Source organism: Sciurus vulgaris (genome assembly GCF_902686455.1).
Source record: "Sciurus vulgaris genome assembly, chromosome: 3".
NCBI classification, from domain to species: domain Eukaryota; kingdom Metazoa; phylum Chordata; class Mammalia; order Rodentia; family Sciuridae; genus Sciurus; species Sciurus vulgaris.
This window is the reverse complement of record NC_136463.1, coordinates 23,133,579-23,154,819: the sequence shown is the minus strand read 5'-3', so window position 1 is coordinate 23,154,819 and position 21,241 is coordinate 23,133,579. Positions and strand designations below refer to the sequence as shown.

Sequence of the window (21,241 nt, the reverse complement as noted above, 5' to 3'; positions counted from 1 at the left end):
TTTTTTTTGGGGGGGGGTCTATGACGTGCCAGATGCTGGTAGGCCAACCAATCAGAATTTGTTCTGTACCTGCTAAGTCTAGTGTCCCAAGCCTTTAGCCCTGGCAGGAGCTGCGGTCAGATGGGAGTGCTCTGGAGACCTGCCAGGTGTCAGGTCATTTGAGAACACCTGACTCAGCCGTGCTACTGCCCTCACTCTGTAACCAAAACAAGTGACCTCTCTCCTCCTATGCAGAGGGGCTCATTCTCACATCTCTTTGGGAAAATGACCCCTAAACTCTTGGCAAGGTACCCACGGGGGAGGTGATGAGTCCCCTTGCTATTTTGGAAGGGTGTCTGCTCTTCCCCTCTCCACCACTTTACCAGTTACCGGGAGCCCTCTGTCGACTGCCTCATTTAATGAGATTCTCTAAATCATCAAATGGACTTCAAATGGGGAAACTGAGGCTGAGAAGAGGAGGGTACTTGTCAAGGTCACATGGATGATAGATGGCAAGGAGAACTGGGATGCCAGATCCCTTGCTTTGCCCCCTCCTCCCTGTGCCAAGGGGCACCTGGTGACCAGACCTTCTTCCTTGGCAGGCCTCCAGCCTTCTGGCTGCTTCCCACCCCAGGGGAATGGAAACCAGCTGTATGCTGAGGAGATGGGATGGGAGTGCAGGGGGTGCATGGACCATGCTGTATTTGATCTCCAGAGGGTGCACATCAGAAAGATCACAGGCCTGTCGCTCACCCAAGTCATCGCACCCTTTAATGCCTCAGGTTTCCCACTCAGTAAATTGACAGGGGACGAATTCAGAGGTCTGAGTGATCTATGCTGTCTTAAGAATTCCAATGAAATCAAGTTTCCTACTGGTGGCCACTGAGGTGGCCTTTCTTCCCTTTTTTGTAGGTGTCTGTGGTTAGAACAAGGCATGATGGCATGCCCCTTCAAACTGATTTGTTCTTCTGGATCATTCCTTAACATCGGAATGTTGGATATTCAGGGATGGGACAGATTCTGGAGACTTTTGCACAGGAAAGGTTAGGATTAGAGTTAGAGAGTAGAGGAAAAAGAAAAGTTCCAGGCCTTGGGGACCTGCTTGGCTTGGGGCCGGGCTTGTGGGATCAAGAGAAGCCAATAATGAAGGTCCCTGAAGGGAGGGTGGGCCTGAACCACATTCACCTCCTGTGTTTGTATCTGGCTGGGAGGTGAAGGGAAGAGACAAGAAATAAACACATTCTGAGCGTCTGCTGTTAATGAAGGGGTCTGGAGCTTCTGAACCAAGAATCAGATTGCGGCCTAAGAGAGGAGCTCGGAGAACCCAGGAGGTGAAGCCGCAGCACCCAGGCGCTCCGCACAGTCCTGCAGTGCAGACGGCATTTTCTCATTCCTTGGAGGAGCGGTTTGAGGCTAGGCAAGCTAAGGGTCATGCCCAAGGCCACCTAGCTAGTTAAGTGGAGGTGAGGATCTTTCGATTGCTTCTCTGAGGGTGTGCCTGTGGTGGAGCACAGGAGTATTGCTTCTTTGGGTCCAAGACCTCCTAAGATCTTACAGGATCTCTCCAGGCTTAACTCACCTGGAGACTCAGTTCCTGCCCTACCTGTTCTTTCTTGAAGTCTCTCTCTGCCCCATGTCCTGCCCCCTTTCTATCCCTTCCTCCTTTCCTTCTGGTCAGTTGCTGGGTTGGGTTGTGAGTCCAAGGCCCATGGGCAAAGCCTGCTGTGGTGTGGAGGATGTCCGGGGTAGACGGATGAGTCTGTTTCCCTCCATGCTCTTCCCCAGGGTCCTGTTCTGCTGCCTCTGATATTAAGACAGTCAAATTGTGTCAGTGGGCTGCAGGTGTGTCTGAGCACTGCTTGGCATGTCCACAAGCTCCCAAGCAATGGGCAATGATGTGCGTGCTACGGTGCATGTACTGCTACACACGTGGGTGCTGCTTGTAGGCACGCGTGTGCACGCGTTTATACTTCGGGGTGTGCATGTGTGGCGTATGCACTCTTGTATATCAACATGCATTTGCTTCTTAAGCATATTGCAAATGTTTATACTTGCAGATGCACACCTGCAGGACCAGCGTAGCTCTGTAATTTTGCAGGGCCTGGGCTCCTTATTTAAAACGTATTAAGCATTTCAAAACGGAGACAGTAAAACCTCAAACCAAGCATGAGCTCTTGGGAATGTGGGACCTGAGTGACCGAACAGGTCCCAACCCACGTAGCCAGTCCGGGATTCAGGCAAGTGTCCTATTTGTACTCGCATGCGCTCGTGCCCACGAGTGTGCTCAGGCGCGAAATGTGGACCCTTTTGTCACAATCCTGAGGACAGCCCCCTCAGCAGCTGGTACCTATCAAAAGAAAGGTGTGCTTTATTTTTGGCGCCTTCACGGCTTGTTCCCTTTGTACCCTGGGAGGCTTTTGTTTGACTGCCTTTGTTGGAAGAGTGACAAACACTTCCCTCCACCTGCTGCCACCACCGGCTGCCCCACCAGAAACCACAGCTGGGGGTGGAGCAGCTTCCTCACCCCTCCCCCACTCACCCTGCACCTCTTCCAGGCATCAATGTGCCCAGAGCCCTGCCCGGCTAAGCGCCAGGCCCCCACCCTACCCAGACAAAGCACCAGTACCACGTCAGAGCTGGAGGGGGTGGATGGAAAGTATTTGACCCAGCACGCTTCTTACGGCTGGGGAGATGGAGGCCCAGAGAGGGTTGGTGACCCAGACATGTCCATCAGTGGCTCCCAGGTGATGTACGGTCCTGCAGGGCTGAGGAAGAAGCCTGTGTGAGAAGCTGGGCAGTGGATAAGACCCAGTCGCTGCCCAGCTATGGGGGACAACCCCCCCCCCCCGGGCCATGTCTTTGTTACTTTTATTCACCTTCCTTCCAGATCAAAGCTGCATCCAGCAAGTTTTGAGAGATGTTGACTCTGCCTAGCACAAATACCTGGCTCTAAGCAGGGCCTCTGGAAATATATGGTAATCAATAAAGAGCTATTTAGTGGAACATTATGGTAAGGTAAGCAAGGATTTTGGACGCCAGCTAGAACTGGTTGAAGTCACTTAGTAGCTTTATCACTTACTAAGCTGTGTAACTTGAGGAAAGATACTTAACCTCTCTGGGTCTCACTTTTCTCATCAGTAAAATAGGATTCTAGTAGGTTGTTGTGAGGATCAAATGAGGTAAGATACTGATGCTTAGTACAGTGTGTAGCACAGAATACAATCTTTTTTTTTTTTTATACAGGTGATTGATTCCAGGGGCACTCTACAACTGAGCTACATTCCCAGCCCTTTTTATTTTTTATTTTGAGACAGTCTTGCTAAGCTGCTGAGGCTTTTGCTAAGTTGCCCAGGCTGGCCTTGAATTTGAACTCCTGCCTTGACCTCCCAGCTCACTGGGATCACAGGTGTGCGCCACCACGCCTGGCTGAGAGTACAGTCTTAATAAAGTTGCTAACTGTGTTGCCGTGGGTAAGTGACTCAAGGAAATCTCTATTTCCTTACTTGATCTCATAAGAATTCAGTGGGAGGAGGTGTAGCCAGCACAGTCCCTGGCAACAGTAAATGCCAACCTGTTTCTCTTCCTGGTTCATCGCCCTCGGCTTCCTGACAGCCTCCTCCAACCTGGGGCCCCTGTGATTCCTGCAGTCCCCTCCACTGGACCTCACCCTCTGCTCCCCCAGCTCTGACCCCGCAACAGAAGCTTACCAGCCGCAGTCCATGGTCGGCTCAGGGTTTGACTCTGGCGGGTGAACTGGGGTGATGGAGAAAGTGACTTGGGAGCAGAATAGGTGCAATTCACCCTCATTCTCCCCAGTTCCTTCCCCCAGGGGCCGGAGGTTCCCAACAGCATCCCCGGGGCAGCTGAGCCACCGTGAACCGGTGTGGGGAGCAGGGTGGGTGGCAGACAGAGGGGCCAGCACAGGCAAGACGGTGTGCCCAGGTGTCATCCTTGGAGGAGGACGCGGGAGGCAGAGCTGGTTCCCACAAGGGTGACTCCCTAGTGCTTGGCTTGACCACAGGCCTGAGTAGCCAGGCCACAGAAAACCCCCTCCGGGCCTGGGAAGAGGAAGGCACCACTTAGTCTTTGCCTGGGATCCTGTTTCTGGTTCGGTCACTCCAGTGCAGTTGCATAAACCACACCAGACAAATGAGCTTGTGTTCTGACCTCTTTTGAAACATCGGGAAAGGGTTTGGGGGCCGTTTCATCTGCAGCATCTGTTGAACGTCACGATGTCAGATGTTTACTTAGAACAAGTATGAATTCGTCTGTCCTAGGCAGGTTCTGACATGGACTCCAGAGGGACGTCGGGGCAAGGAGTCTAGTGGGCTTGGGTGTCTGTCCTCCGGACCTGTTACATCACAGGCGAATGGAGCCGGAAAGGACCTGGCCAGGCTGACCCCACCCGGTCTGTGCAGGGAGGGGCTTATTTACCCTGAGATGGGAACCTGGAGGTCAGGCTGTGGGTGTGATACATAGGACAGCGCTGCCAGCGAAGCCCCTGGGGTTTGTGAACAGTAGATCAAAATAAGGTTATAGGCATCCTTGAAGCACCCGTGGGAGAGAAAGGACCTCGCCACACAGAGAAGTCTGAACTGGGTCACGCACCAACCCAGAGAGAGGAGTCCGAGGGGAATTCACGTCCTCTCATTTCTGAGTTTGTGCAGGGCCAGCTTCAGGGCCAAGGGATTGGTCAAGCAGCTCCGGCCAGGAGCCTTTTCCGCAGGCAACGCCCTTGTCTGGGACTCTGGCTGGGCCCTAGATGGAACTGGTGCAGGAACGCTGGGAGGGCCCTAGTGCAGCTGGGGCCTCTTGGGCATCTGCTCCCATGGGTGGGGGCTGGGAGGTCCATTGTATTGATGTCTGACAGGGCAGCTCTTTGGAGTTGAGGGAGAGGGTCCCCATCTGCTCCTTCTGAAGCTTTCTAGGGGCTCCAACTGGAAAACTTGGCTATTTCTGACCCTTCTCTCTGCAGAAAAGACCATGGGGCCCACCTGTGTGTCCAAGAATAATATGGCCCCTTAGTTTCTCCTCTGAGATTGGGAGGCCTGGGGAAATTATGCATGTGTGAGTGTGTGAACACAGGGCCACCTATCTCTTCACTGAAGACAGTCTCCAAGCTGGGCTCCCAGCATATATTCCGTAGACCCACCCCTGCCCCCCACCCGTCCCCTGCCTTCTAGTCCCACTTAGAATCACTTCCCTCCCTCCTCTCCTTTGGCTTAAGGCCCCACCCATCTCATAGGCCTGTTTCCTTCCTTCCCACCCCTCAATACAGAAATGCAACCGAGCACCTAACTCCTGTGGAAGATAGCCTGGCTTCCTTTCTTAAGATCAGTGCTGGGAGGAGGTGGGTAGCTTGGCGGTAGAGGGCTTGCCTTGCATGCCTGAGGCCCTGGGTTCCATTCCCAAGCACCAGTCTACTGCCATATTTCATTCATTTTCTCAGACTCCACAGCACGGGCAGGAACTATTTAGGGGGGGTGGGAGATTTTCCTTAAGGAAGGGTGTCTGCCAGGAAAAACTAGACAGGTCGAAGATAGATGAGCAGGGAGGTTGGAGCTAGGGCAGCTAGCTCTGTGGGACGTGCTCTGGACGGGATCTTTAGGAGACTGGGTTTAAGTTCTAGTGTTGCTGAGAGCTTCTGAGAGAGACCCCAGGTAAGCTCGTTGGTCTCATTTGGACTGCTGGTGGGAAGGCCAGACTACTAAATCCAAAGTTGCCCTCCAGGTTGTGATTAATTGTAAGGGATTGGAAATCGGGCAAGGATTGAACTTGGTTACTTTGAGGTTAGCAACATTCTGTTTTTTTTTTTTTTTTTTTTTTTTTTTTTTAGCTACCATTTCTTAAATGTTTCGTAAATGACAACCAAAACCATTTTATTTGTATGCATAACTTATTCCCTACGGCAACCCTAGGAGGTTGGTACTACTAATAATCCCATCATACAGATTAGGAAAACAAGGCACGGAGAGGCTAAGTTACCAGCCCAAGTAGTGGAGCTGGGATTCAAACCAGACCTTCTGGCTGTAGAGTCCGAGCTCCCCACCACCACACTCAACATTCCGGGCACTGTGCTAAATGTTTACCCAAATCTTGTCCATTTTGCAGCTGAGAAATCTGAGACTCAGAGCAGTTGAGCAACAGCTGAAGGTCACACAGCTGGGGAGCAGTAGAGGGGAGATTTGAGAGCCTCTGCTTCCCCCATTCTCCTGCAGCCCTGCCAGACCCTGGAGCTCCCACAGTGAGTTTAAGCAATCTCCTTGAGTTGTGATGCCTCTCCTGGCATGTCAGTTCCTCTCTCGGGCCTCAGTTTCACCATCTAGGGAGTGATCGGGGTTGGCCCCACTGAGCTTGGAGGTTCCTTCCAGCTCTGTGAGGCTGGGATGGAGAGATGGGGTGCTTCTAGCTGAAGGGCAGCTCCGTGACCTGGGAACGCCTTGGACTTGGCCTGTGGTTGCAGCCAGGAAGGATGAGGAGGACAAGGGGCTGGCGGCGGAATGAAGGGAAACTTCAGGAAACTGTAGAAGGGCCCTGGGGGCCATGAACCTAGGAAGATGGAGCAGCTGCAGGAAGCAGAGGAGAAGGGAGAGAGAAGCCCTGTGTGGGCCTCTGCGGGGGTCCTTTCCTTTTTCCCAGGGGTCACCCCAAAGCCCAACGTAGGCTCAGGAGAGCACTGGGTAAGAGGGCCAGCACTAGGCTGAGGTCTGAAGTTCTGAGACACAGCAGTTTGGGGAATTAGCATTGCTGGGGGTTTTGTTGTCTCTGTAAATATTTGGAGACGTCCAGTTATTCTAGAAAAATGTATTTGAAGCTGGGGTGGCGTGTTGGTGCGGCTGGCCTGGCTTCCTTTTCCATGACTGCTCTTGTTACATTCTTGCCTGCAGGAATGGAGGGTTGTTTTCCCATCTGTAACCTCATTAAGATATACACACCCACGCACGCTCCGGCAGGTTCCCCTTGGGGACACACGTGCACAATGGCATCGCCTTCCTCCTCACATGGTTGCATGCTCGCATGCAGGCCTGGTCCCGGTTGTGCCTTTTAATATTTAATACCGGTGCCGCAGACGCCGCTGCACGCTGCCTGCCCCGTGCCAGCCTCATCCCTCGCAGGGCTCTAGTTCCTGGCTTGGAGGCGGCCTGACAGATCCTGTTAGGAACCTTCCAGCCCAGTGCATCCTGTGGAGGAGGGTAGTGTCCTGTGGTCACGAGATTAGAGAATGGGCGCCATTACCAGGCAGGCTCCGTTTTCAGTGGAGGAAAAAATTTTTCACTTGGAAAAAATTGATGGGTTCACCTTTCGTGTGAATGTCTCAACCCTCCCTCGAATGCCCCCTGGGATGTGGGTGCTGGGCCTTAAGATCCACCCCATGCCTCATAGGTTGGTCTGATTTCTCTGATTTGGAGAAGTCAGGGTTCTGGATGGGCCCAGGGTGCCAGAGACATGGACACTTGGTCTGTGTGTGGGACAGTGCCTGTTCTTCTCTCCCACCCTCTGCAGTGGACAGCTACACCTCTATGGTTTGAATGTGTGTCCTTTTCTCACTTGTAGGTTGCAACTTAAACCCCAAGGTGGTGGTATTACAGGGGGAGGCCCTGGGAAGGGGTCAGTTAGGTCATAAGGGCCTCATGCTCTTGAAGTGGGATTAATGACCTTATAAAAGAGCTAAAGGGAACTTGCTGTGCCCTTTAGGCTCTTTGTCCAGCCTCTGGAACTGTGAGGAACACTTTCTGTTATTTAACAATTACCCAGACTGTGGTAGTTTGTTGCTGACGCAGGGATGGACTGAGATGTATGCCACGGAGGACCACTGGTACAAGTGGCCAGTTGGGAGCATCCTGAGTGGTCCCAGATTTCAAGCACCCAGCCAAGGGTCCCATCCTGCCTGTCTCATCAGTCCCATTCCAGACCCCATACCCCAGAATGCCGTGATCTCTGAGCCCAGGGAGAGACCCTACCTCCAAACACAAGTTTTGGGACTAACAAGGGTGGGGGCTCCTGCTCCAGGCTGAGCTGGCACAGGCAGGCCAACCAGTATGCAGATGCGGCTGAGAGCGGAGCTGGCTCCCAGGTGGCGAGGTTGTTGGAACCATTTGGTCTCCCTAAGTCTGCACTCGATTGGAGTCTCTGGTTCTCTGGTGACTGCACAGGCTCGGTTCCATCCCACGCTCTCTGGAAGAGCGTTCATGAGATGGACATCCTGTCCTTGCCCTCCTTCAGCCTCTGTCAGGTTCTTGGGCTTGTGTCATCGGATGAGCTCAGAGCACAGCTCAGTGTTCTCGTGTTTCAGAGCCTCTCTGAGAAATGAAGATGGGGAGGAGGGGCCGGGGGTGATCGGGTGGGGCGTGGGGTATTGCAAAAGAACACTCACTTGAGATTTACCCATTTATTTTTAAAAAAATCTTATTGCTTTTAAAGCCATTGTTTCCTCAAGAGAAACCATTCTGTGCTGTCTTGATGTATTGAAAAGACAGCAGCAGAGGAGTTTTCCCTGGTGACAAGCAATAGAAAGGTGGCTGGCTCATTTGGCAGCCAGCGTTGTCACCCTCTCTGGTCTCCAATCATTCTGTCCTCTCCTCCCATCCTTGTGGAGCTGAGACCTGACCGTATGTCCTTGCTGCTGCAGAGCTTGGCTGGGAACATGGTTTGGTCAGGCTGAGGGAGCCGGTGTGACCTGCAGGAAATACCACCTTCCCTTGTTGGCAGCAGACGGGGGATAGGCATGCTCTCGGGGCAGCGAGGAGGCTGCCTTCCTGACCATGGAAAGAGACAGAGGAAGGGACTCACAGAGTTGGTTTGACCTGTTGATGCCCCTTTCTTACCAAGCTTAGAAGCTTTGCCACCATCTTGGTCAAGACAAAGCCTTGTTTCCTGGAAGACCTGGCCTCTGCCCTCGAATCTCTGGGTTGGCTTCTTTCAAGTTTGGAAGAAGGTTCATTCAGGGGACTCAGCAGCCCCTGCCACCACCCGCCCTGTCCCCTTTACTCTAGGAGGGGCAGAGGGTTTCTCCATGCTCACTTTTAATGTCTGGTTTGGGGACAACAGCTTTGGGTTTGGAGTGTCACTGGTCCTGGTAATCATTTCTTAGCTGTGTCTCTTTCCAGCCTTGATTGAGGTAGCTAGTGTTGGGGTCAAGCTGTCTCCTGGGACCCAGGTTTTCACTCTGAGGTCAACTTTAGTGGCCAGAACTGCTTTTCCCTAAGCAGCTTTTGGATGGGTCCTGAGTCTTGCGTCTGCTCCCTGTCCCCTAGGCCCTGGGGGAGGTCCCTCCCCGCCAGGCAGAGGAGCTGCCTATGGAGAGAAGGTGGTGGTGGTCTCGGCCTCCATGCTCATGGAGGCATGGCGCACGTGCCGGCAGGAAGACCACTGCCGCAGCTGCTCCTGGCTGAGGCAGCCCAAGTCCTTAAAGAGCTTGAAGAGGTCGTTGCGGAACTTGACGCCAATGAAGGCATACAAGAAAGGGTTGACACAGCACCGGACGCAGGCCAGGCTGTAGGTGACATCATAGGCGATGTTGAGCTGCTTGCTGAGCTCGCAGGTGCTGCTGGTGATGTTGAAGTTGGCCACCGTCTGGGCCAGGATCACCCCGTTGTAGGGCAGCTGGAAGACGATGAAGACCACGACCACGGCGATGATCACCTTGATGGCCTTGTTGCGCTCAAAGTTGCGCGCCTGGAGCAGGGTCCGGATGATGACGAGGTAGCAGAAGCTCATGGCCAGCAGGGGCACCAGAAAGCCGATCACCATCTGGGCCACCTGGATGGTGATCAGAGCTTCCACGTGCTCGGTGATGAGAGAGCATCGCCAGGCTTGCTCGCTGCTGCTCCTCTGGGTGCCGCTGTACACCATCTCCGGGATGGAGAGCAGTAAGGCCAGCATCCAGATGCCCACACAGGAGAGCTTGCTAATGAGGAGCACGCGGGCACGGTGGCGGTGGGCACACACGGCCTGGACGATGGCTACGTAGCGGTCGATGCTGATACAAAGAAGCAGTAGCATACCACTGAAGAAGCTCATTTTGTAGACGCTGAAGATGACCTTGCAGAAGTAGACACCGAAGATCCAGGACTTGGCTGCGCTGTAGGCCCAGAAGGGAAGGGTCAGGAGGAAGAGGATGTCTGCCATGGCCAGGTTGAGCAGGTAGGTATCGGTCATGGTCTTGAGCCGCTTGAAATAGATGTAGGTGGATACCACCAGCCCATTGCCCAGTAGGCCCACGAAGCAGATGACTGAGTACATGACTGGGAGGAACCAGGCCTTAAAGTTCCTCACGTCTTTCTTGAAGCATAAAGACTCGTACAAGGTGTAGTCCACCGTGGTGTTGTCCCCGATGTAATCATCTGTGACTTCATCTTGGCACAAGCACACCTGTGGGGAAGGAAATAAGGGAAAACGGTCCTTATTTAAACAGTCCTAGTTAAACTCTTAACGAGGTGGGTCCAAGTCTGGCTGGGATTTATCCTAGATCAGTGGTGTTAAAGTGTGGACTGTCATCAGTATCACCTGGAACCTGATAGAAATGCAAATTTTCTAGACCTTACCCGAGATCTGATAAACCAGGCTCTCAGAGGATGGGGCCTAGGAATCTGTATTTTTTCTAAAATTTCCAGGTAATTCTTTGGCTTGAAATCCCTGCATCTCAAACTTTAACATGCATATGAATTACCTAAGGATCTTGTTAAAATGTGTATCCTGTAGGGCATGGTGGCACATGCCTGTAATCCCAGTGGCTTGGGACGCTGAGGTGTGAGGAATGGAAGGTTCAAAGCCAGCCACAGCAACTTAGTGAGGCCCTAAGCAACTTAGCGAGACCCCGTCTCAAAATAAAAAAATAAAAAGGGCTGGGGATGTGGCTCAGTGTTAAGCATCCTCAGGTTCAATCCCTGGTACAAACAAAACAAAAAAACCCCCAAAAGCACAAGTAGATCCTAATTTGGTAGGCTAGGTGGTCCTAGGATTCTAGATTTCAACCAATTTGTATCAGGGGTCTGATTTTGCCTACTTGGTCTTGCATGTGTGGACGGTGGACTGGAAATAGTCCGGGTCTTGGGATCCAGTGAGCCTTAAACTGGTTAAATGCATTTCCTCTCACCAAGCCTCAGTTTTCCTGTCTGTGAAATGGAGGTGAATCCCTTCTCTTGCACACGTTAGTTGTAAGGTACCTAACCCAGGTTCTGGTCCTTTCATGTCTACAATTTTATTTTGCCCTCTGGTTGGAGGATGCATCTTTCTTCTGGAGCCTCCTTTAGAACCTAGTGGTTTTCCCGGGGACCTATAAAATGCCTGAGCTTTTGAGGGAAAAGTCCATCTTGGGGTCAAGGTTGAGGAGGACGAGCAGTGAGAAGAGAAGGCAAAAAAGCTCCGGTTAAGAGGCCAGGAAGCCCTGGGTTTGGTGCAGACTGCTGTGATCATGGGTGGCGAGCAACTTGGAGACATTTATGGATTCTTGGTGCCCGCTAGCACTCAGCAGGAGCTCAGGCAACACGTGCCCAAGTGCAGCCAGCTCTGTGAGTAGATGACTGGCTGACAGGGCCTGGTGGTGGGGGGAGTGCTCCTCAGCTGTGACTGAGTCTCGGGCAGCTGTGCCCTGGGAAGGAAGTGTGACTTTCTTCTCCCACTCTCCCTCTGTGCTCCTACCCTCCCCACCTCTCTGCCTCTCTCTCTTCCGGCAGACAGATCCCAATCAGCAGGGCTCAGCTGCTCTGGGCTTTTTTTAGCCTGTCTGCAGGGCGGGGTGAAGGTTCAGCAGCCTGCTGTGATTTTATCAATGAAGGAGGGGGCACGAATGTGGCTGTGCACAGTGATAGATGGCCCTGCTCTTAGGGAACAGCCTCGGGAAACTCCTGGTTCCTCCTCCGGGAACTGGGCTCTTAAAAGTTCGACAATCCACGTTCTGCATTCATCACTGTCCAGGCGTGGGGACAGGAGGAGGCTGAAATGGTGTCCAGGAGCCTTTCCTTTAGGCATTGCTAGCTTGAGAAGAAGTCAGTGGCAACCCCTTTTCCCTCTCCTGGGTGTGGGTGTTGCCTGGGAGTCCTGGAGGAGGCTGGCTGCCCTTGGCCCCCCTGGAGTAAGACACGAGGCTTTAGGTCCAGGACCCCTGGGCTTAAGGGGTTTCAGGCCTTCTGGAGGGCAGTACTCCTGGCCTCTGAAGTGCTCCCCCACCCAGTCCTCCTGCTCCACACCCCCCTTGCAGCCTTGACTCCTCGGCAGCCCACAGCCCCACCACATCCTGCCCTGTCTGAGTCCCCCCACCCGAGGGGAAGAGCAGAACGAGCCACGAGCCACGGCTGTCTTCATCCCCTCCCCAGCTTTCCAGCCAGCAGTACAGCCCCTCTGAGCACTGGAGACTGGGCAGAGGGAGGGAGGCAGCAGTGACGGGGAATGGGGGCCAAGTTCAGGGCTGCAGCCCAAGCTCCAGGGGGCCTTTGGGATGGGGTTTTGGGAATAGTGCCCAGCTTGGGGCCTGCCTCTGGCCTGAGCTCCTGGAAAGCTTCCCCTCTGGCCGCCAGACCTGGGGAAGAGCCCAATTCTGAAGCACTGCCTCTCCAGAGAGACCTCAGAGGGGCCGGCTCTTCCCCAAGCCCTGGAGCGCTCCCCGCTTGACCAACAGAGGAAACTAACTCAAGGAGTTGTCTCCTCTGACTCTGGCACATGACGGGGTGCGTCTTTTGTCACCATTGCGGAGACTGAGAAAGGGAAACTTGCAAGTTGGGGATCTTTCTCCTGCAGAGTTCAGGCCCCTGTGAAGTTCGTGCTCCGTCCACCCTCCCCCACCGCGTCCTGGTCCACCCTTTTTCCCCTCTCCTCCCAGGGAGGCCAGATGGGTCCCTGTTTCATGAAAGAGAGCAGGGCTTCTAGGGGAGCCTTGGACTGAAGGGTGATGGGGAGACAGCTCTGGGGGACTAGAATCGTAACTGGGTCACCAGACCAAAGTTTCTTCTCTGCCCACATGTGGCATTTTCCACGTGTGGATGTGTGCACACATGTGCAGAACCAAGTCTTCTCCTGGCCTTTGCTTTTTGCATTTCTTCTCTCTCCAAGAACTCAATCTGTGTTTCTGTCTCCTGGGTGGGGAGACTGGCAGCGGGGTAGGGAAGGTGGTAGTAAATTACTTCTCCCTGTATTTTAATTTAGATGGAGTAAAGGAAGTTCAGAGAACATCTGGGACTCTTGGGGGTCACTCAACAGATGGAGAAGGAGTGGCCAGCAGCTTAATGAATGACAGGTGGGTTTTCGTCTGGGTCTTTGATTTCTTTCTAGCAAATGACCAGCTTCTCCCTCAGCACTCCTGGCTTGGGAGGGGAGCGTAGGGGAGGGAACAGAGTGTCCCCTGGTAGGAAACCTCACCTGGAAAATGACGAGGAGAGCCACAGCCAGCACGCTTTTCATTGGTTTCCCTGTAGGAGACAAGGAAAGAAAGTGATTGCTTGGCAGGGAGGACCCTTTGTTATTAAAGAAAGCAGCAGAGGGGGAGATGCTGCTGGGAACCTTCATCCTGAGCTCCAGGCACTTCATTTGCACAAGAGAACATCAGAACCAGATTGTGCTTTTGAACACCTGGCCTGATGCCCGACATCCCTGTCCTCACCTCTCCTTCCTCCACTCCCAGGTCCAGGATTAGAACATGGGACAGGCGCTTCCTGCCCCTCACCCTGGCCCAGCTGGGCTTCTTCTGCAGTTGGAGAGTTCACTTGAAGCCTGTCTGCCCCTTAGCCTGACCCTGGGGTCTCAGGGGCCCCTAACACCCCTTCATTCACTGACGTTTACTTAGCACTGACTATTGGTCCCCTGGCCCAGCGTCTTAGCCTGTCTTTGGGGCAGGGTCCCTTTCCTCTTACCTGGTGCAGGTCCAGGATTTTCGTACCCGTGAGTGAATGAATGAATGCCCTGCTTGTCCATCTGAAGGAGGGAGCATCAAGGGTCTGAGAGGACACCTAGAGTACGGATGGGCACTATTTTGTGATAGAACTACATGTCTTTTAAAAACCTTGTGTGTATTTTCTCTTCTTTCACTTGTTTCCTAATCTAATGCCCTGGGTGATAGGTGGGAGGGGAGCAGAGCCAGTTTTTCTTTTTCTTGATTGGGGGTGGGGGGTGGCAGGAACACGCTGTGGAGGCCAGGAGGCTCTCCTTGCTTCCAAGCAGCAGATGGAGAGGCCGGCTTTTAATGCGCAAAGGGCTGGATATGCTGCAGACAATGGCTCAGTTGGCCTCGGCCACGAGGCCGAGCCTTAGAACGTATTTCCTCCTGCTGGCTGAGCAGGGACAACAGTTGAGGGAGGAAGTTATGTAGAAGCGTCATCCCACCAGCAGTCTGGGAGCACCCCCGGGGCACCAGCTGGGCCTTCTCTACCCCTGGAACTCCCCCTTGTTCCCTGACTCTCCGTTCTCAGCCAGGGTCTGACCCACAGGGGCGTCACTGTGAGGGCACACGTGGATACTCAGGCAGGACCTGTAGGCAGTTGCTGTTCAGTATCAATAGGGGCTGGAAATGCCTGGGATCCTGCTCTCCGTATCTTCTGGAGACGGGGGCCCTCTGGAGGCCAGGGAAGCAGCCCAAGCCTGGAGGTTCTGTGTCCTTGGCCACAGCACCACCTGCTGGAGTGCTACTGCATGACACTCGGGTTGCAGTTTGAGGGCTCCAACCAGACACCGGGCTGGAGGTTGGGGATTCTGGCTTGGGAGTTCCCAGGGTAGGCAGGAGGGGCATCAGGCCACATAGATAAGTAGATGTTTCTCCCATCTCAAGAAACTTATCCTGCATGCTACCGTTAGGCATGATTCCTAAAGTATATTTATTTATTTATTTATTTTTTAGAACAAGGGATTGAACCCAGGGGTACTTAACCACTGAGCCACATCCCCAGCCCTTTTTAAATTTTTTTTTTTTTTTTAAATTTTGAGATAGGGTCTTGCTAAGTTACTGAGGCTGACTTTGAACCTGTGATCCTCCTGCCTCAGCCTCCAGAGCCTCTGGGATTAGAGGTGTATACCACTGTGCCCATCCCTAAAGTATAGTTCTGATGCCAAATCCCATGGTGTCTTCCCTCAGGCTCAACCCAGCCCTGAGGGTGAAGCTCCTGATGCTCAGCATGGCAGTCAAACCCTCCCCTGTGTACTTGGACCTGCCTTCCCAGCTGCATCTTCTATATCTAGGGACAGGAATCAGTGTCCTATTGTCCCTAGCTTGTGTCTGAGCATTGGCTTTCCCGGTAGGTGTGGGTCTCTGTGTGGCATCCTGCTCTGGTCTCTCGCTCCCCTTTCTTACTGAATTACCTCTGGAACCCCTGAGCTTGAGGCTGCCTGTCTCCACTTAACCACACGCCCTCCAAGGTCCAGTGCACCGCCTACCCTGCCTGACTCATCTCGTTGCTCGGCGTTCGAGGTTTCTTTAAACACGTCAAAGTCTTTCGGTGACTCTAGAGAAAGCCCGCTCTGACTGTCACTGAGAACGAGAAACCTCAAGGTTTTGATCAGCCACAATGGGTGAAAGACGAGCAGTAGTGCTGTTTCTGTCTTACTCTGTCTGCCCTTCTCCTGGGCCTTGTTCCATTCCTTCTGCTACTGTGGGGGTGTGGGGGAGGTCCTGGCCCATGTGTGTAGATGATTTCACACTCCTGGCGTGTTGGACCTAGGGGATGAGCAGGCATCTTGTAGGTCCAGAATGGACCATTTTCAAGAAGGTTAATAGGGAAACTTAGGGGAATTCTGGCGTGTGACCCAGGGACCTGGTCAATGGCCACGAGTCAGATCACTCCTGACTGTTGAAAGTCATAAAGCAACTGGTTTTGGGCAGCAACTTGGGTGGCACCAACGGCTCTGGGAATCTTGGGGGGGGGGGTGGTATTGAGGAGTGGTTGACCTAGATGTTGGGTGTTTTCTGAGTTTCCGGGAATGATCATCACAAACGTAAACTTCCCTAGAACTCCAACCTGAGCCCCTGTCCTGAGAAACCTCCTGTCTGGGAGGAGAGGATTACTGACTTCTTCCCATCCCATCCCCAAACTTCCATTCCCATGTTCTTCCAGACACTCCAGGTTGCCCAGGATTCTGGCTGCTCATCCCCTGGCCCCAGAGCCCCCCTATCTTTTTCTTCTCTGGAATTGCTCTTTCCTGGGCAGGGGAGAGAGGGAGGGCAGAAGCAGGGAAGCCGTAGGGATCTAGAGAGGAGATAAGAGGCCTGGGGGACCCCCTTTCGTACAGGCTGGGATAGGGGAGAGTTGGCTGAGTCATGGAGTCACTTCTGTCCACTCTTTAATCCAATGACAAAATTTATATCTATATTCCCTGAGCTCTGCACCAAACTGCCTACCCGTGAGGTCTTGTTTCATCCTCACAAAAGCCCCAGAGACCAGCACTACAATCATCCCCACTTGCCAAAAAAGAAACAGTACAGCAAGACGAGTAGCATTCCAAGAGTCACCCAAAGGGCCAGTGGTGGAGCTGGGCTTTGAACCCTCTGACTCTGTAAACCATTGTCTTTGTGCCACCACCTTGTCTTTATGAATCTCTCCCTTATGATATCTTGTAAGGTATTCCCTGTGATTCTTATTCTATGTTCCAGGAAACAGAGACCCGGAGAGGTTAAGCTACTTGTCTGATGGCACACAGCTGCCTTCTCAGAGATGGATCTGAGATGTGAATGGGATGGCTCTCACCACTGCATCATGCTACATTTCTGATGTGCCTACTGCATACATGGACCTCCGTGGAACATGAAGGCAACCCCCACTCTCCTGCTTCCATTGGTCACTCGGTTCTGTTGCTTCTATTTTTTTTTTTTTCCCCAGTGGTACAGGGGATTGAACCCAGGGGCACTCTACCACTGAGTTACATCCTCAGTCCTTTGCATTTTTAAATTTTGAGACATTGTCTCATTAAGGTACTGAGGCTGGCCTTGAACCTGTGATCCTCCTGCCTCAGCGTCCCCAGTTGCTGGGATTACAGGTGTGCGCCACGGTGCCTGTTGCTTCTATTCACCATCGTCTCTCAGAGCTGGCCCTGCCTGACATAAGGCTCTGCTGCTCTCGTCCTTTAACTCCCCTAATTGAGAGGTAAACATCTTCAGGGGCTTCCCATTGCTTTCAAGATGGAGTGCAAACTTCTCAGTGATGCCACACAGTTTTAAGTATTGGTCTGGGCCACACCTTTACCTCCCTGTCCTTTCCTCCTCCTGGGCCCGGCCACTATTCCTCTCCACTAGCTTCTTTCTTGTCTTTATTACATTTGCCAGAGTTGACCACTTCTGAGTCTGAGGCTGAGTTCCCAGGATACTCTGTGTGCTGCATGGGCCTCTAAAAGTATTGGATTTGGATGAGGCATGCAGTCTAGGGTTCACCCTACTCCCCTCTGCTTCCCTAGATCTTATGCCTTCTATCTTATTTACCTTCTTGGCTTCTGATGTCTTATGATGTCCCTGTTGTGCCTGAACCCTTTCCTCATTTGATTAGACAACTCCTACACATCCTTCAAAACCCAACTTAAATACCCTCCTGACCTATGGCCACACTTCTCTCCTTATCTTGTCCTCATCCCCATCAATGCTCCCTCTCACTCTGTGGCAGCAGTGTATTGACACAGATTTCTCTCTCCTCACCAGACTGGTTTTCCCCAAATTCCTCAATCAATGAAAAAAAGTACCGAGCAAAGAGGAGAGATTTTTTTATAGCTACCCAGGCTGGAGCTTCTCCTCTGGCCCAGGGACCTAGTTGCTGGAAGATAAGAGGGATTATCCCTGAATTCCTTTACCATCTTCCTTCGCCACCATGTACCACCAGCCTAGGAGACACAAGTCTGTGTGTGTGTGGGGGGGGTGTCAATTTTCTTTTCTCTGCTTTTGAGAATCCTGACAACGGGGAGGGTGGGGGGGGGGGGCTGCTCATTCAAACCATGAAAGAGGCGGTGAAAAAGTCCGCTTAGCCCTCAAGTGGCGTTTTTCATTTTGTGTAACAGAAACCGAGCCTCCTCACCTACCTCTTGCTCCCTGCTGGGAAGATGAATATCGAAAAACAGACCCTTTGTGGCCCAGCCGCCCTTCCAACGGCCCAGCGCCCGTTTTGGGCACTGCTTCTCAGAGGTGGCTCTTCATTCCAGTATTTGGGGTTTGGTCGTTGGGGTTCTCTCAAGTTGAGTGAGGAAGCAAGAATGTCTCTTCCTCCAGGACCAGGCACTGCATCCAGACCCAGGGGTCCCCAAACCTAGTCCAGGGGGACCCTCAGTGATGTTCTGGAGCCGATGGTGAGAGCATCCCTCTGTGAGTTCAGAAGGCCGCTGACTGCCTCCAGTCAACCCGGCTGGAGAACTTATACTATGGAAATTGGCCAGCAGGACAAACTCAGCCTCTCCTCCCTCTGGGGAGCTGCTTTTCAAAGGTTTAGTGGCACAGAGGTCAATATAGGGACACCGTCTCCAGTGGGTGGTGTGGGTGCCCTCAGATTGAGGCCGGCACAAGTGGATTCTAGGTTTAAGGGGGCAGACTGACTGGGAGGAGAAATTAAAAGAGATTTTCAAAACTGAAAATCCACCTGAAGTTCTTGATTTACTCCATCCACTCATCCATCCGTCCATCCGTCCGACCATCCATCCCACAAGCATCTCCCACTCAATGCCCAAAGCACCCGGGATGCAGGTGCAAGATCCTGGAGTTCACAGGCAGTGGGGCACCACCGTATCCCTACCACAGCTGTCTGCTGGGTCCAGACCCAGGTTTGGGGTGGGCGGGGAAGGCAGAGACAGGCAAGGGCTGTGGTGTGGCAGGGAGGGGTGTGAGGACAGCACCAGGGAACCTTCACTTTTTAAAGCCAACCTCTTGTGGCTTTGAGGCCGCCGTGGTGCTTCGCTTGCTGTGTGACGAGCCATCTAAGAACCTGGCCTTCTTTGCCTCAGGTTGCTCTGACTCTGCAGCTGAGATTGATAACTGGGGTGTCTGGGGCTGGAAGACCCACTCGGCACCCACCCGGGGCTCCCTTCGTACCCTCTCCAGTCGAGACTGGGGTTAGACCAGAAGGAGGGCTTTCTAGGAGAAGAAGCGTCCATCTGGCTGGAGTGAGTGGGGTTTGATCAGGGAGGGACAGGGGCTGTCCTGGACGTCTGGTTATGGCTTCTCTAAGCTGAATGCTCCCGGCTGTTCCATGTCATCCCCCAACTTGCAAGAGGCAAATGGCAAAGCTGGCACAAAGCCTGTGGCGTGCACAGCAGAGAGAAAGCACCACACCGCACCCACACACAGCACAGTCACCGGTGTGAGGTGCTCCTACTCACAACACAGCAGCATGGGAATCCAGATCCCTACTTAGCAGGGGAGGAAGGGGAAAGCTGGGAAGAAGGGGGAGGGTCCTGAGCCCTCCTAGGAGATGAAACTGGTCCCCAGAGGTCTCAGAGGGCCTCCCCAGAACAGCTTCTGTTCAGGTCACGCAGCCCGCCCGGCTGAGCTCCTCATTCCCTGCTGTTTCAGAAAGACACCACACCTCAGCCCCCTTGTCCTTTCTGGCACCCCATGACTGCCTGCCGTCCTGGGTCTGAGAGGGCAGGTGCACCCTCCCTGGGACTTCAGAGTGTCCTTCTCTGGAAGTGGCCACCGATGCCCACCAGACCTCCTGATTTCTTAGCAAGCTCCTCATGCCTTCCACCCCACCCCCACTCTACTAGGTCTGCCTGGGGTCCAAGACCCCGGGACCGGTCCCTGTTCTGTCTCACCCAGGGAGGCTTACTCACCCAGGTCCATGACACTCTCCGGTGACTGAAACCACACAGGAAGGCTGTGCCCACGTCTTGAGCTACCCCTGTCTGGGGAGGAAATGGTACGAGCCCCTTTTAAGTTGTGAGAGGAGCCTCCCTCTTCCCCGCCCCTCCCACCATTGCTCCTCCCTCCAAGCCTCCCTGTCTCACTCACCGCCCCCCCCCCCCCGCCCCCCAAGAGCCTGCTGGGGACAAAGGTATGAGAAAGGTGACAGAGTGACAGCCCCACTCACTGGTCATAAGTTCCTGAATCATCGGGTCATTTACATTGAAAAAGCCCCTCGTGCCACCTGGCAGAGCTTAGTTGAGGGGCTCCTTATTAATCCAACACATGCTTATAGCTCAAATATCACATGCCAGGCTGTGGGTAGAGGGTAGGAGTCAGGGGACGTGTCCCCATTCTTCCCTTTGTGTTGAATGAAACTCTTTGAGTTTCATTATCAGCTCAGCCAGTAGCTCCTGTCCCAGTAGCCACCAGAGACCAGCCAGAAAAGCCCCAGAGAGGAACCACCTGCATCACCTAAGTGAGGGCCCTCAGGTGTCCCTGCCCTCAGGGGTCAGACTGCAGGGAAAGCTGCAACAACCCAACCACAAAGTGAAAGTTTAGGGGTTTGTTTTTTGTATTTACAGATCCTGTGTTGGAGGGAGGGAGCTGGTATGCGTGGAGGCCCTGCCCACCAACAGAGGTCGGGGACTGAAAGCCAACAGAGAGCAAAGAAGGGTCTTGTGAGTCAATGCTTTTTGGATTCAGGGTGTCATCCGAACTGGTTTCCTACAGAGAACTTCAACTGGCGGGTTTAAAGGAAGCAGTCACACAGGTCAGGCTGTGACCCTGAGGTGGTCACAGAAGTTCCTCAGCAAATGTCTAAACAGTCTGTTTAAAACAAGCTGCAAGAAAAAGCAGAGATGCCTCTGGGTTTTTATCTGCAGCCACTGGCTGGGGCCATTCCAGTGGGGGATAGTATTGGACAGGTGTGTCAAGGGTAACTGAGTTTCACTTCTGGCATGAGAAAGTTAAACTTTTATTTAAAAATGTTGCCAAGAGCAGGGCGTGGTGGTGCATGCCTGTAATCCCAGCAATTTGGAAGGCTGAGGCAGGAGGATCACAAGTTCAAAGTCAGCCTCAGCCACTTTGCGAGACCCTCCCTCAAAATAAAAATTAAGAAGGGCTAGGGATGCGGCTCAGTGGGTAAGCGCCCCAGTGCAGAAAACAACAACAAACAAACGGAAACAACGATGCCCAGGCAACATAAAATTGCAGGTGCTCGCTATATCCTTGTCCTGCTGGATGGTACAGGGAACCGCATTTCCCAAACTACTTTTCCTCTGACATTTTTTTTCTTTTTTTTTTTTTTTTGCGGTGCTCAGGATTGAACCCAGGGCCTCGTGCATTATAAGGCAAGTACTTTACCAACTGAGCCATCTCCCCAGCCCCTTGTTTTCCTTCCTTAATGATGGCTTTGTTCTGGTATGATTCCTATCCCATAAAATTTACCCTCTTCAAGTGTATAGTGCTCTG

The 21,241-nt window shown here is 53.0% G+C and overlaps 1 protein-coding gene and 1 long non-coding RNA gene across 4 annotated transcripts; one reads left to right on the top strand and one right to left on the bottom strand.

Annotated features, from left to right (window-relative positions):
- Positions 1-3,362: 3,362 nt before the first annotated feature.
- LOC306657164 lies at positions 3,363-16,686 on the top strand. Of its 2 annotated transcripts, none has more exons than XR_013762714.1 (4): positions 3,363-3,449; positions 6,091-6,223; positions 13,120-13,210; positions 15,038-15,166. It is a non-coding gene; the product is annotated as an uncharacterized lncRNA (long non-coding RNA). The 2 variants fall into 2 exon arrangements; XR_013762713.1 differs by lacking the exon at positions 3,363-3,449 and adding an exon at positions 16,550-16,686 and having other exon boundaries at positions 6,095-6,223; positions 15,038-15,485.
- On the bottom strand, positions 6,222-20,986 carry CCR7 (C-C motif chemokine receptor 7). Of its 2 annotated transcripts, none has more exons than XM_079132853.1 (3): positions 19,699-20,986; positions 13,333-13,382; positions 6,222-10,350 (listed from the first exon to the last, which is right to left on the bottom strand). In XM_079132853.1, exons 1-3 carry the CDS (start codon positions 19,706-19,708, stop codon positions 9,274-9,276), a joined length of 1,137 nt encoding a protein of 378 aa, XP_078988979.1. In that variant the 5' UTR covers positions 19,709-20,986; the 3' UTR covers positions 6,222-9,273. The 2 variants fall into 2 exon arrangements, with proteins under 2 accessions (XP_078988979.1, XP_078988978.1); XM_079132852.1 differs by lacking the exon at positions 19,699-20,986 and adding an exon at positions 13,824-15,045.
- Positions 20,987-21,241: the final 255 nt, after the last annotated feature.

Bases quoted from the DNA above. Each gene is read 5' to 3' on its own strand.
- CCR7 (XM_079132852.1), bottom strand. From the start codon at position 13,884: ATGGACAAGCAGGGCATTCATTCATTCACTCACGGGTACGAAAATCCT. The intron at 13,383-13,823 runs GTAAGAGGAAAG...TGTCTCCTACAG, and splicing joins AAATCCTGGACCTGCACCAG to GGAAACCAATGAAAAGCGTG. The intron at 10,351-13,332 runs GTGAGGTTTCCT...CCTTCCCCACAG, and splicing joins CTCTCCTCGTCATTTTCCAG to GTGTGCTTGTGCCAAGATGA.